Below are 14,785 nucleotides of genomic sequence, written 5' to 3'. Positions count from 1 at the left end.
GAAGTTTATCGGACTGTGAGAACATAATTCTCCTGAAAATAATTAACACTTGGTGGGCTTATGGCTAGATACTGACCTTTTGAGATATGGTGCATTATAGAAAGGTAATATTAGCAAGTAGTACTTACCTGAGGATATCATATCATAATTAACTGCGTAGGAATGATACCATTTCTTGTTGCTCAATATCTCTTTATTTTTAAATTAACCTTGATGCACATTTTACATTGTAACAGTGGCTTTGTAAGAATAGGTAGAAGAGTAAAGATAAATCTTTTGTGGAAATATAGTTTCAGGTTGCAATGCATTCTGTGTTACTGGTAGTGACTTGTTAGAAAATAATTGCTTTACAAAGCAGTACGTGAAGATTATTTGATGCGAGTAAAGGTAGGCACAATACCTTTATATTTAGGAACTTAAAGACTTGAAAAAAAGCTGCCTGTGACAGCATCAAAATTGGCAACAGGAATTTTCACTGTGCCATATCTGACAAAAGGGAACATTACTAGAAGTCCTGAAGTTATTGTAAAAGTCAGTTTGTTTTTTTTAAAAAAACCTCTGCAATAAACCTTTGGAAGTATATGATAGTTGCTTTGTATAGTACAGTAGTGTCCAACTTACACCCCACAAAGGAGAGTTTCTTAAAAAAGAAAATGTTATTTAATAATGTTCCCTGCAATGGGCCTTTTAGTTGAAGGGTTGCAATAAGCTCTGTAACTGCAGATGGGGAACTTAAAGGCGCTGCTTTCTTAGCTATGTCTCACCACTTCTCAGGTCCTCAGAAGTAGCTGTGATGTGATTCTAGAGTGCTCTAAGCACCTGCTGTCTCCACCAACTGCTTCACATGGGAAGGAGGAGAATAGATGTAGTTGCTTCATTGCCTTTCTAGGAAGACTCAGAGATAGGGAGGAAACACCTGGCTTGGCCTGACTGCTAAAGAGCATTTACCTGAAGAGGGATCTCTCCTGCAGATCCACCAAGGAAAGCAGAGCAAAGATGGAAGAAAAGGACAAGATGAGAACAACAACCATTTGGACTTCTTAAATCTCTAACTTAAAGTGAGCTATGTGAATGTAGACCAGGTGCAACTAACGACTGTATGCACCCTACAAATGTTAGAAATATAGTGTTGACTACCAAGCTGTCTTGGGCAGGAATTTCATCTCATTCCATATCTTTTAAGGCACTAACTTACATATCTATTAATAGCAGCTCATTTAGATTATGGTTTTGTGGTTGTTTCCCTTCTTTTTTTAAAATCAACTGTTTTGCTCATTTTGTTATCATAAATGTTTACAAGATAGCTGCAGTTTTGCCCACACGTCACTGGAGCAGTCAGCTGCAGCTTTCCTCTGTCATAAAGAGAGAGATTGTTTTGAGCCTAACCTTAAAATACTGAGATGTACTTCAATAAATATTACTCTTTTACCACTTAAAAGCAGATCATGAAAAGACCTAAATACTGCATAAAGTAAATAATACATCTCTCAAATTATTTGATAAAGATTATAGGCCATTCTATGACAAACACTTGAGATATTCACATATAATTCTGGCTGTCATAGATTTTATTTAAACTCTAAGCTTCTTCTTTCAAGGACTGTTGAACATACGAGGTTGTCAAAAAATCATAATAAAGGCTGAAGTTCAATCCTATTCTACCTGCTAGGTGTCCAAGTGGTCCCTCACCCAAAAAAGAGCATCTTGTCTAAGCCATCCGCATCTACTGGAGCAGCTGCATTTCTTTTCCATTCTCTCGCTGAACAGCCTGTGTGCTTGTAAAGGTCAATCATATTCTGCCCCGAGAAAGTGCACAACTTTCCTATTCTCTGAATCCATATTGTGTTCTCATAAATAAGCACTGATCACAAAGTTACCTATGGGGCGGCCAATAGGAAATACTAGGCAAAGGATAGTGCATGGTGATGTACTTCCACCAGAAATAAGGAAACTTGGATTCTAGGCTCTTCGCAGCTTGGTGGGATCTGAAATGGCATCTCCCACTTCTCAGGAAAGTGCCCTAATCATCAGGCTATGGGCAGACTGTGCAAATATGATGATTTTTCTATTTCTTTAAATCTTCAAATCGAGGTTGGATATATTTATGGAAGATATACTTTTGCCCTTGTTTAGAAGTAACTAGATTAAATTTGGTCATTTGCACTATACAGAAAATCAGACCAAACGATATAATAATGGTTCCTTTTGGCCTTAAAATCTGTGAACCAGATATTCCAGTATTTGACTGACTTATTTGTGAAATCCCAGTATCTTTTCTAACCACTGCACCATCACTTAACAACTTCATCATCAGCTTTCATCAAAGCTCCCCTGTTACGCATAGATGATCTCTCATGGGGTGGCCTTACAAATCACTCTGGGCTTGATCCACCTACTTCAGGAAAGATTGCTCAAACTCAAGAAAATTACTGGTAACCCATGTGAAGACAATCCTTTGAGAAATGCCCTATTTCTTCTTCCTTAAAATTTTCCTGATTGACAGCTGACTTTTCAGTTGGATTTTCTTCTGCTGCTTTTAACTGGTGTTGTTACCGAGAACAACATTTGGCCATATGTTTAATGTTATAACTCTCTTCAATGACATGAGTTTATTGTTCTACTGAGACTATAGCACATTGTGTAATTACTTTTTCTCCTTTATTAAATTTGCTTGGAATAAAACTACTCTAGCTTCAGCCTTTGTCTGGGGAAAATATTGTTTATTTTCCACAAGTCAAACTTGTAATTAATTCACTTAAGTTTTCAAGAAGGCAAAGATAAAATGAAATCTCTTATTAATCACTTGTTCTTAATGCATGCATAATATTTTATTGAAAACCGATTAAGAAAAGCTTTTTTCCCATTATAACTATGATACTTTATGATACTTTATTCACATTTCTAGAGATCTGCACTATATTCTTGGTTAATAAAACAAAAAAATCCAGAAAGAAAGAAGTGGAATTAATTATTCTGGGCCTTTCATATTTCTGTGTTAAGTTAGTAGCAAATATTCCACTAAGCATTTCTAACAGCAAAATATTGTTGGTCTCCGTGCCCATTAACATATTCTCAATGCTGCTAGTTAGTGTTGCCAAGGAAAAGGAGAATAGTGACACCTTTTTATGGATGCAACCTTTCAAATACTTACCTGATACTTTTTACACTAATGTTTTCTCAACTTTTACTTAAAGATGAGCCTCTGCTAGCAGTCAAATTCTTCTTTATTATTAGAGTGATGCTGAGGATTAAATTCTGCCACCCTTCCTCAGAAAAAATTCATATACAATAGAAGTCACTGATTGTTTAACTGAGCTGGGACTGAGTAATGGTGTTAGGATTTGTCCCTCATTATGGTAAAGAATTTTCTGTAAATAGCATGAAAGAATATGCATCATATTCCAGAATTTAATCTAAATTTGTAGATATTATGTTTTCACTTCTTTATCACTATTGCATGGTTTTTTTTCCAGATCTTCATATTTATATTAAAGAAAAAAATGTTTAAGAAGTAATACATATGCCAGAATGGAAAATTACCAAATGATCAAGTTTTGATATTTTCATGTATGCAGTTCTCATTGAAATGTGTTTTAACATAATAAGTTTTAGTGAAAGCTATGTAATAGACTCCATATTGTTAGGAAAAAGCTTTTTGATTCATTATGATTTGTTCTGCTATCAGTCAGTGTCATGATATATTGTTTGAAATGTAACTTGAGGTCCTGTTTACAGTCTGAAATAAATTATTTTTATACTGAATGGAAAACAAAGTTGTTCTAGATATTGATAAATTAAGTTGCATTGAGTATTTAATACAGGTGTTGTATGTTTAGAATTAGAAGTAGCTTTGAATTTGCATGATGTTTCCATTAAGATTTTGGTTAAAAAAAATGGGGCTGGGGGTAAGATTCTGTGCCTGGTTTGTCCACTGAGTCATTGTGTAACCTTGGCAAGACAAACCTCTCTTTGTCTGATTTGCCAATAATAATAAGTTATCAGATTTTCCTAATAATGAATGCTGTGAGATTTAATAGTATTTGCAGGATCATATATGCTTGCCTTCCTTCAAATTACTCTTTGTTATTCAGTGTTTTGTTAGCCTCATGACTGCCCCTCTTCTTTTTAATGCTGTAAGTGTGCGCACACGCAAACGCACGCACACACACACGCATGCATAGTAATCATCCACATTTTATTCTCTCACTTTTGCTTGCCTAGTCTGCCTCCACTTCTGCTTTTATTTATTGTTCTTTCTTAGTGCATTTCTTGTGCATTGGTGCCATTAAAAAGTCATTTTCTAGAGTTACCAAAAGTATTTCCTGTTTTCAGCAAAGAGGGAAACTTGTATTTCACCAAGAGTCCTTGGTAGAAAAGTCAGACTTTTTAACAGTAATCATCATTTCTTTATATTTTAAGCCCCTACTATCAGGTTTGTTCCTATTATACGTCTTCAAAAGGCCATGCACTAACATCTACATCCATATAAATGAAAAGGGGTGGTGTGCTCAAATGAATGGTGGAAATGAAAGGTGGAAATTCAGACCATATATACATGAGTTTGTCAGGATCTCAGCTTTTTGTTTTTAGATGCATTTCTAACTACAAAGCTTGAAAATGTAAGCCTTAAAACTAATAAAGAAAACAAACCAAACTCCAGTAGAAGAATTCTGGAGGCCTTACTCAAGCTATTTGGATGTTCGACATTAGTGATCCTGAGCTGTATGTAGGTATATGCTCTCAAATTGTGGCTTGGAAAAGAACTGTGAAGGTCATTTTGTGAACCAGCTCAGTTGCTACAGCGTTTATGCTTTGCTGGCCAAACACATAATATTTGGGCTGTCTTATTATGTGCCTCAAATTTTAGTAAATTTTCTGCTTCCTGAACACTAGATCGTGTCACAACCCCTATCTAAACGCACACTCTCTCACTAGGATTAAACCTTCTAGTACAAGTACTCTTTATGTGTAGCTGTGGGCAGTTCATATATTCATTTCCCTGCAGATCACTGTATGGTTACTTAATACAGCTGTTTTACTCATACCTGAATTTGGTTCAGTGTTTTTCAGTTTTCCAGTTATTAAGTGTTTTAGCAGATGATATGCTTGAGGTACATTCATATTAATATTTAATTATTAACTCCCTCTTTCTCATCTACTACCCCCCAACCTCTGCTCCAATATACAAAATTCTATTATATATCTTTTGAATAAAAGAAAATATACATTTTTCTTTGCCACAAAAATGACACGACATACAATTCAAAATGTCACTTATTTGGCTTCCACACATAGCTGGTCTAATAAATAGTAATAAAAGCAAAATCGTGGTGTGGGATGCTGCATCTTTTTTTCCTTTAAATCATCAAGCAGCTCTTTGAGAAAGTTCAGATCAGTAGGCTATGGCAGTTGATGGCCAGCTGGATTTTTTACTTTGGCAGGCAAAATGCAATAACAATTGTATTTTTTTTTAATGTAATTGCTCCTTACCCCCCACTGCATGTTAAAACATGCAGCATTCAAACTAGAATGTATTACTCATTTTTTAATGGGAAAGATGCCAATAACTTTATTCATTTTTTAAAATACTGATTGGGTTAGAGTTCTCTTAGAAATTCTGGTTGTTATAAAGCTTTGTATAAGCAATTATCGTCCCATTAGCTCTTGTTATTCTACACCGACATTGGACAGAGTTCTGATCATGGGTATCTATAGACATTAGGGTGAGGTCAGTCTATTCCCAACGGTTCAGAGATTCAGGGGGTTTAAATCAAGCCAAAAATGGTGGCCCTGATCTAACCTAGTTCACCTGAGTAGGTGAACTAATGTGGATTGGTAATGGGTTAACCTGATCCAGTGAACATCTGCACAGGTTTAGAGTGCAGTCCTGGGACTGGGAAGGCCCACCCATTCACCTCAGCCTTCGGGCTGTGCTCTTCCTACCCCTGCTCAACCCTGACCAGGCTATTTTTAGCCCTCTGATTTCCCACCCACTGACCATCCCCTTCCTCCTGTCAAACCACTATGCCTCCTGATCCCATCTGCCTCTCCCACATTTCCAAGTTATTTGCACTGGATTGCCTGTGTGGCTCCCTGCACCGGCAAATGCCTGTACATGCCACTCCTAGTCTATGATCACACAGCTTAAAGCAAGCTGCATGATTGTAGAAAGGTTGTGGTGAATGTTTGTATGCATCCCATGCATTATAAGAGAATTTGCTTTTGACACTACTTTGCATAGATAACTGATGATTTAAGGTAACTGCTTTCTTTTTTTTTTCTTGGAGCAATCACTCTGTTATAGAAATTCTTGGAGGGTGGATGATTGGGATTTTTAGTGCTTGGAGGATGTTGACATAGAGGTGCAGAGTTCAAAAAGAACAATGAAAAAAGATTTTTAAAATGATAGAAGTATGATATGAAAATATTATTAAGTTATAGTTTTGAAGCACATTTTCATTTTCTGTCTTCCAAAAAAATAAAATAAAACAAGGAAATGTTCTGAACGTAAAGAGAGTGTTCTTTAATATTAGCTAGTTGGGCACAGTTTTCTGATAGTAATCTCTAGAGAAAACTATTTACTGAAAAAAATAAGGACTGTGTTTTCATAGAATCATGGGTTGGAATTTGGCAGTCACCTTAAAAAACCCCCAACTTTTGGCATCTCAGCTGCTTCTGATGACTCTTTCTTCTTCTTTTACCTTAAAAATGTGTAACTTTGTAGAGAAAAGTTTGATAATGGTATTTGCAAGTGCACCACTTCCAAGAAGCAGTCCAACAAAACCTTTTGGCTTAAAATGACACATTTTCTTTAGTCTCACAAGTCTTGAAAGTTACAGTAGTGGAAGAGTGATATTGTAGCCATGATCAGCTAGGAACTATGTGAGGGCAAGAATTTCTTAGAGTGATATCTTTTATTGGACCATCTATGTAGTTAGAATAAAGTTAGAGAAGCTTTCAAACACAAGACATTTTTCATCTTAAATGTTTAACACTTCTTCATGTCTCAACTAAATAAATATTTTAAAAAGTGGGCTGCAATCATTTGTTAAAGGTTTAAACTAGTTTTAGCAAATGCTTATGGCAGCATGAGGGTCACTGAGCATTGATTGTTTATTATGCAGGATCATAAGAAAATACATAGGTATGTGAACTATTTAGGAGAGTAGTCATACTTTCTCTCTTCAGATTTCAGTTTCATAATATTTTTTTTTATTCTGAATGCTTCTGAGAAGTTTATAAGGAAGGTAAGAAGTATCTTTACTCATTTCATTTCAGAACATACCACTAATAGAAAAGTTCTTTGTTTTAACGTGCTAAAATTACAATTAGATCACAATAATTACTTGTGAATTAGAGTTCATGTAAATGTTTCACTTCAAAAATACTTATTTACTGGTTGAATGACTCAGGGGTTTTTTTTGAATGTACATGACTTTTGCTATGCATCTATACTTCTCCAATCCCTTTTGAAAATCTGTATGCCCAGTTCCAGTGACTGTTCAGATGTTTATGTGACTGGTTCTATTGCATGTAGCACCGTGAAATGTGAACATTTTGTGTCGTTTTCTACAGGCAGCTCAAGGAGGTGGTCACAGAACCCTGCTTTATGGCCACGCTATACTACTTCGCCATTCATTTAGTGGAATGGTAAGTGCCGTAGAACTACTATAATTAACTGTATATTTACCATGAGAAAAACGTGTTAATTTTTTTTTTAATTTGTTCTTATAATTGCTAAGATTAAACTTATAGAATCATAGGGTTGGAAGGGACCTTGAGGGTAAGATTAAATTCATATTAATAAACAATTTAGATGAAGTTGCAACCCTCATATGCATGCAAGGAAACAATTATTCTATTAAAGAACACTTCAGTCAATGTTTTCAAAAGTGACTCATATCTTTGGGGACCTGAACCATTATCAACCATTTGTAAATCAAGTAATTTTATGTTGTCTTAAGGTACAGGTCAAAGATAGCTGTTATTTACTGAGTAAAAAAGATTAAAAATAATGTAAAATGAATTGATGAGAAATCTTTTCTTATTTATTTTGTATAGCCTAATGGAAGTTTGTATGGCGAGAACCACTGAAAATTATTATGATATGGTGTCAATTATAGCATAACTTCTAACAGCTAAAATGACACATTTTGTCATAAGGTGAATAAAGATAGTTACATTTCTGGTTAAGTACTGTAGGAGTTCATTATTATATATACACTAACAACATTTAAGGCAGGAGAGCTTTTTAAATTACTGATTCCCATTTTTGAGCCCATAGCAGTCTAAGATGCAACTGTAAACCACTTCTATTTGCAGTTAACTTCTGTATGCTTAGGAATCCATTAAAATGTTTGATGCTAATAGATGGTATGAGAAAGTTGCTGCTAACCAGAAGAGCCTATTTTTTTTTGGAAGTGTCTTTTATATAGTAGGGAGTATAAGTTGTCTATTTAAGTTGGTCTAATAAAAGATATCAGATTCACCCAAAGAACCTTGTTTCTTTTATATAATAGGACTTCTATTTTTTCCCAAAATTTTCAGGGACTATATCCACAAATATGCTTTTGAGGATATTTTCATGTTCCCTCACATTAATTTTATTTGTTTGATTGCTTTGGAAACAAGTTAGAAAGCTTTGGCTTGTCTTTGCTGCGGGCTGTTGTCCCACTGAAAAGTAAAGAATCCATGGAAACAGGAAACAGAATAGATGTCCTTAAACAACATCTTCTTTTCCCCTCTGGTAGAAATCTGTACATTTCTTTTGATCTCTGGTAGTTCTGTCTTTATTCTCTGTAATCTGTCATCAATTGGATACACTGTGTGAACATGTAGCAGTGGTTAAAGGAAGCATATGGTTACTTTTTGAACAACCTGATGTGTTTTCCTCATGAGCAGTGCTGCTGTTTCAAAATCTTATTTTGTCTCTGAACCTTTACGCTTTGGAGGAGGACTTTTATTATACTTGAAGAAATTATTGCAAAGTGAGGGTAGGAGTTTAATACCTTTATAGAAGTAAGACTGGACAACTCTTGTGCAGGAAGAAGAGGAGTATAGTTGGGATCAAGCTTGACTTCTTCCTGTCTTATCTATCATCAGGAAAAATGAGAGATTGAATCTTCACAGTTGGAATGGGTTATATAACTCTTACAAGTAGCATTGACTAGAATGCATGCTTTAGCTGATTCCTTTCATTTTCATTTTTTAATAAGTTCAATATGTTTTGCAGTATTTAACATGTTTGACAACATCAAGATCCCAGACAGATAAACTTGCATTTGATGTGGGGTTACGAGAAAATGCAGCAGGTATGTCAATATTTATAGCTTTTCTCTGACAAAATAATTGCCAGTCATGCTAAGCTTAAGAATGCTTTTAGGAAACATGGAAGCTATCAGCATTATATACTTGCATACTGGTCATTCATTTATTTCATTAAGGCTAAGTACAGACTGCCAAAAAACCCAAGGCTAAATTGATTCGGTCTTTGCAGGTTAGTCTAAATGGCAGAGATTAAATTGAAACAGAAGTGAACAGACATTTACCTTTGATTAGGAAATGCAGCCACATGCCTGCAGTGGCTCAGGCCAAAAGCCGGGGGCACTACAGCATGGCTCTGTAGCATGTAGCCAACATGGGCTGTGGATTCGCTTCCTCTTCCCACTGCCTCCAAAGTCTCTGTGGTTTGTAATCCAGAATCAGAGTAGCAGGACTCTGCTTCCAGGTGCCTCTGGGATTTCTAGGCTACAATCACAGACAGCAATAAGTTTGAGTGGGAGAAGGGCTGTTTAACTCTTCTCCTTGGCTCCAGACCCCAGCTGGGGCCTGCCCTGGGGGGCAGTTGCTGCCCCTGCAGACTGGGCTACATCTGCAGCCAGGCTTGGGCTATATCCCTCCCCATCCCCCTCAGCCAGTCCTCACTGCTCCAGCTAGGGAGCAGTCAGCACAGCCCAGCCCAGGGCTGCAAGCTTGCTCCGATGCTGAGGGACTCTGATTTAACTTGAACCAGGAAGGGGTCTGGGACACAAGTTGCTTAAACTGGTTTGACCCAAATCAGTTAAGCCTGATACTACATTCAACCAGGTTTATCGTAAACCAGTTTCAGCCATTTTGAAACTGGTTTATGTGAACTGAGCTTCTGTTCTGTTACATGTTTAAACCAGTTTCTGATCACTTAAGCCAGTTTATGTGTAACTTCTGTCCCTAGCCTAACAAATGATAAGATTGAGTTTCTGAAGCTTTAGCACCAGAAGGAAAATGTGAAATAAATTATGTTAGCCAATGCAAAGAATTCATGTAACCATAAGAGTATAAATACTGGCAAAAATATATGGACCAAATATAATTTTTATCCAGTAAATAAAAAACAGTGTTATGTATTTATTTCAACTGTATTGTATTTAGCATATTTGTTACATAGTAAAATTATTTCTTATCTTCACACACTAGTTCATTGATCAAAGTATATATTTATTGAAAAGACCAAAGTGAGCTTTGATATAAAAGTTCTTTTTTAATAACAATGGGGCAAAATAAAAGACAGAGACTTCAAAATCAACATCAAGTTTTGAGCTGGGGGCACTGTTGTTTACGAGAAAAAAATAGTAGACATAAACATAACTCGTTTGCCATCAAATATTTTGCATTTTATAGTCCATTGAAACATCCCAGTTAATCTTATCATGATTTTGTTATTTTCATTTATGTAAGCTTTCTTTTGCCCTGATTGTGTTAATGAGAAGATTTTAGTATTGCATGGTTCTTAGGCCTTACACATGACATGTATCATGCAATTACAAGATTAATTGCACAATTAATTTAGACTGGCTACATGTCCAAATGAACGCTTGCACCATAAAAAGGTACAGTCAGCTGTTAAATTAGAGCTGGAAAATGTACAATAACTTTATAGCTGGATTCTATCCAGCTTTGATTTGCACATATAGCAGGGTCTACCCTCTGAGTCTGGGAGCCTTGTCAGCTGCAGGGGTGCACCATGCACAGCCACAGCCCGGAGTCTTCAGACTGAGGAGATTTCAGCCTCAGCAGTACCCTGCAGCTGTGGGACTCTCTCCCAGCAGCACCCCAGCTGGGGGCTCTAGGTCTTGGCAGTACCCCACGGCTGCCAGAAGCAAGAGTCCTGCAGCTGGTGGGATTCTGGGTCCTGGAAATTCACCCAGCAACTGAGGGAGCTTTTTATTTGTCAGAGCAGGGGGAGCCCAGGATGTTGATAGTATCTGATGCATATAAAAGTACAGCTGTTCCTGCAGCTGCCAGCTATGGACACATTTTTGGGATACAGTGGAAAATTTGGGCTGACATACTTTGGCCAAGTTGGGGCCTTAAATGGAGGGGACATTAGTTTCAGCAGCAACCTGTGTTTTCGTGAGTTTTATTTATATAAATATAGATATAGATACAAACTAAATAAATAAATAAAAGCAGAGGTCAGGAATACGATGGGGTAACATTTAATGTATATGAAAACTTCACATGGGAGTAGGGGGTTATTTTACTATTTCTTTTTGGGCTAGCTGTTATCTTACACACTATTTTGAAACTGTAGTTTAAAATATTGTTTCTGTCACTCTTATGTAGTCTCCACAAATGTGCGTTTAGAAGGGGATTAAGTAGGTAATTTCAATCTGTTACATGATTATTGCTTAGTCTGTTATATGATGCTGTCCTTTCTTTTGACATGTAACTTTAAGGACTATATGCATTTTTATGTCTTTGAACTCCTGTGACAATCAAACCTGGTATCTTTTTTTCCCCCTTTTGGAGGTACTCTGTATTGTTCTATGTGCACACCTGGCTTTGTAATGTATATCTGCAGCTGGAAAGGCAATTCATCTTAGTATTTGCTTTTTTGTACATGTACTGAAAAGGTTTTTTCATATACACGTCACATTGAAAAAATAGTCTTTACAGGACTGTATGTGCTAAGCATTTTGATAAGTTCTCTGCTTTTGAACGAAGTAGTACGTATCACAAGTAAATATATTTTTCCTCCTATTAAAGTGCACTTTTGAATCCATTTCAGGGCTAACAGGCACATCTACATGAGACACTACATCACCATAGTGATAAGCTATGGCAATGTAGCGTCAGCAGGAATGAACCATGATTCCAACGCTACTGCACAGTAGCAACAAACTAGTGTGTAGTGGGGTAGGAAACAACCAGTGCACCTCTGGGACTGCGCCTTAATGGCGGTACTAAATGCCTGCACAGTAACAACTATGCAGTCAGGCACAAGTATAGGTGTACCCAAAGAGTGTACTTTATGTGGCATGTATGAAGTCTGAGGTTACTGGATATTTGAGAGCAATTGAATGGTGATATGGAAGCACATTTTGTTTGGAATCAAGTGTGTGTATATTCCCTTTTAATTTCTGTTGTTTAATTTCTGTTAATTTTCTTTTATTTTTTATTAAGGACATTAGCATGAAAAAACCCAGAACATTTATTTCCTCATTGTCCGTCTTCTCCCGTGTTCTGTCATAATCTTCATAATTACCTCTATAGAACTCATATGCCACTTTACAAAGACTATTGGAAAAGAATAAATGTCAGGTGCAAAAGTATCTCTTAATAATATATTGTCTTAAATGGTGAGACAGCTCTTTGCCTTCTTTATGTTTGACCATCTCTTCTATTTATGTGTAATTCCTTCCTACTTTTCATGGCCTCACAATTCTTGAATCTTCAATACCTGTCTATAAATAGCCACCAAGGGGTGTTAAAATATGGGACAAGATGTATAATCTCCCTGGGACTGTTATATGTGTTCTTATTAAGGGCAGTGCTGAAAAGTCTTTTTAAGCAGGTAAGGTTTGCACTGGCAGCAGAATATACTGAATTGGTCAACTGTTCTATTTTTGTAACACAGCAATATTGTAAGAGTGGTAGATATTATTTTTTTAAATAAAGCATAATAACTCTACAAGCCACAATAGAAATGTTACAATAAGATGGTGTGCATATGCAAGACAGTAGGTAAGGGAAGGCACACAATGAGTTGATAATTAAGATCAGTGTAGGAAGTCAGTCAGCAACTCAGTAGTTGTAGGATCCTTGTAGGAAATAGTTTCCAAATTATGTTTTTAAATGGTTGGTGACTCTGTGAAGCACACTGAAAGAGACATGGAATAAAACACAATTTTAGATGCCAGGTTTCAGTAACAACACAGATTGGCTGACAGAACTTTGGCATTAAAGGTGTGAACTGACAGAAAAAAGAAAGTGTGTATAGAACACAAATATTATTCAGATAAGTTATTTATAAAATATATAGTAAAGAATTTAGTAAACATCGTATATTTTATTAAGAGATGTGGGTAGCTGTGTTATTCTGAAGTCAGATAAAAGGCAGGACAGGGTGGCATCCTAGAAACTTACTTGTTCAGAAAAGTATACTTTCACAGGTGCAGCCTATGAATGTACTTGAAGAGAGCAGGGGCAGTAAATAGAAAGTAATAAAGTATATTTATATTGTACAAAAGTATCTTCATGATGCCTTATATTGATATATTTTTGTCACATGCTCAATAATTGACATAAGTGTCTGTATCCTGTAGGTGAGGCATGCTGGTGGACAATACATCCTGCTTCTAAGCAGAGGTCAGAAGGTGAAAAAGTCCGGATTGGTGATGATCTTATCCTGGTCAGCGTGTCCTCTGAAAGATACCTGGTAAGAGGGTGTTTTGCTTAGAAAACCTTCTTCTGATTACCATCATTTAAGCAGAAACAAAAGCTGAAGCTACTCCTAATAATGAATAGAACTAGTAATAGTGCATAGATATGGACAAAATGCACTTAGTAAACTTACATACTTTATAAAGAGAGGTAGGTAGCTGTGTTATTCTGAAGAAAGCCAGAAGACAGGGCAGGCTGGCACCTTACAAACAAACTTGTTCAGACAGGCATAAGCTTTCATAGGTGCCAGCCTACTACATCTGACACTATGACTTCAAGAGAACAGGGAGTTATCACAAGAAATATCATTAAGATTTTAGAGAGATTAAAAGTTGTTTCAACTAAATATTTATCTTTTTTACATTTTTGAAAGAAGACTATTTTAAATTAAGGAAATAATATTCATGCATCTTGCTCAGGGGCATGTGTGATTGTCTGTCTGTACCTCTGTTTCAGCATCTCTCCATGTCAAATGGAAACATTCAGGTGGATGCCTCCTTTATGCAAACGCTATGGAATGTCCATCCAACATGCTCAGGAAGTAGTATTACAGAAGGTTTGTTATATTAAATTAGATTTTAATGTATTATATAACTTTTGCCAGCACTTTACAGAATCTAAAAATAAAAAGCACCATCCCTGAACCAAGAAGCATAACTGTAAATTACACAAGTGTGAAAAATGAACACCGAAGAGAAACAGGTTATGACTGAAGGGAAAAAGGGAAGGTTAGGTAGCACTGAAATTGAACTCACAGGTAAGAGTGGTTGATGTAATTTTAAGTTACAAAGCGAAACGAGTAGTGAAAGAAGAACACAAAAAGAGTAAAGAGTAACAAGATAAGATTCTGCAGATCACAGGAAGTGTGATAGGGCACAATAGGAGATGAGATGTAGGTAAGTCAGAGGCTGAAACAGGACTCAAAGCAGTTTTATGTGAAAAGGCATACTAAGAAAGAGAGAATCCGAGAAACTGATATATATATATCTATATAATTGATTTGTTTGAAATGTTCTGTGGAATGATTTTTTACCTCTAAAGATGTGTTCAAATCCTCCCTCTAGTGCCACATAAAAACTGTTTT

At 36.2% G+C, this 14,785-nt stretch overlaps 1 protein-coding gene across 1 annotated transcript in view; it reads left to right on the top strand.

Moving 5' to 3' along the window:
- RYR3 (ryanodine receptor 3) overlaps positions 1-14,785 on the top strand; it is a 537,566-nt gene that overhangs the window by 145,369 nt on the left and 377,412 nt on the right. The window contains exons 4-7 of the mRNA XM_019551798.1: positions 7,576-7,650; positions 9,233-9,311; positions 13,584-13,696; positions 14,158-14,257. Coding sequence (XP_019407343.1) covers positions 7,576-7,650; positions 9,233-9,311; positions 13,584-13,696; positions 14,158-14,257 — 367 coding nt within the window. The remainder of the gene's footprint in view (positions 1-7,575; positions 7,651-9,232; positions 9,312-13,583; positions 13,697-14,157; positions 14,258-14,785) is intronic.

Source organism: Crocodylus porosus, unplaced genomic scaffold (genome assembly GCF_001723895.1).
Source record: "Crocodylus porosus isolate Cpor-Errol unplaced genomic scaffold, CroPor_comp1, whole genome shotgun sequence".
In the NCBI taxonomy this organism is placed as follows: domain Eukaryota; kingdom Metazoa; phylum Chordata; order Crocodylia; family Crocodylidae; genus Crocodylus; species Crocodylus porosus.
The sequence above is the reverse complement of the archived record's forward strand: the minus strand, read 5'-3'. Positions and strand labels throughout refer to the sequence as shown.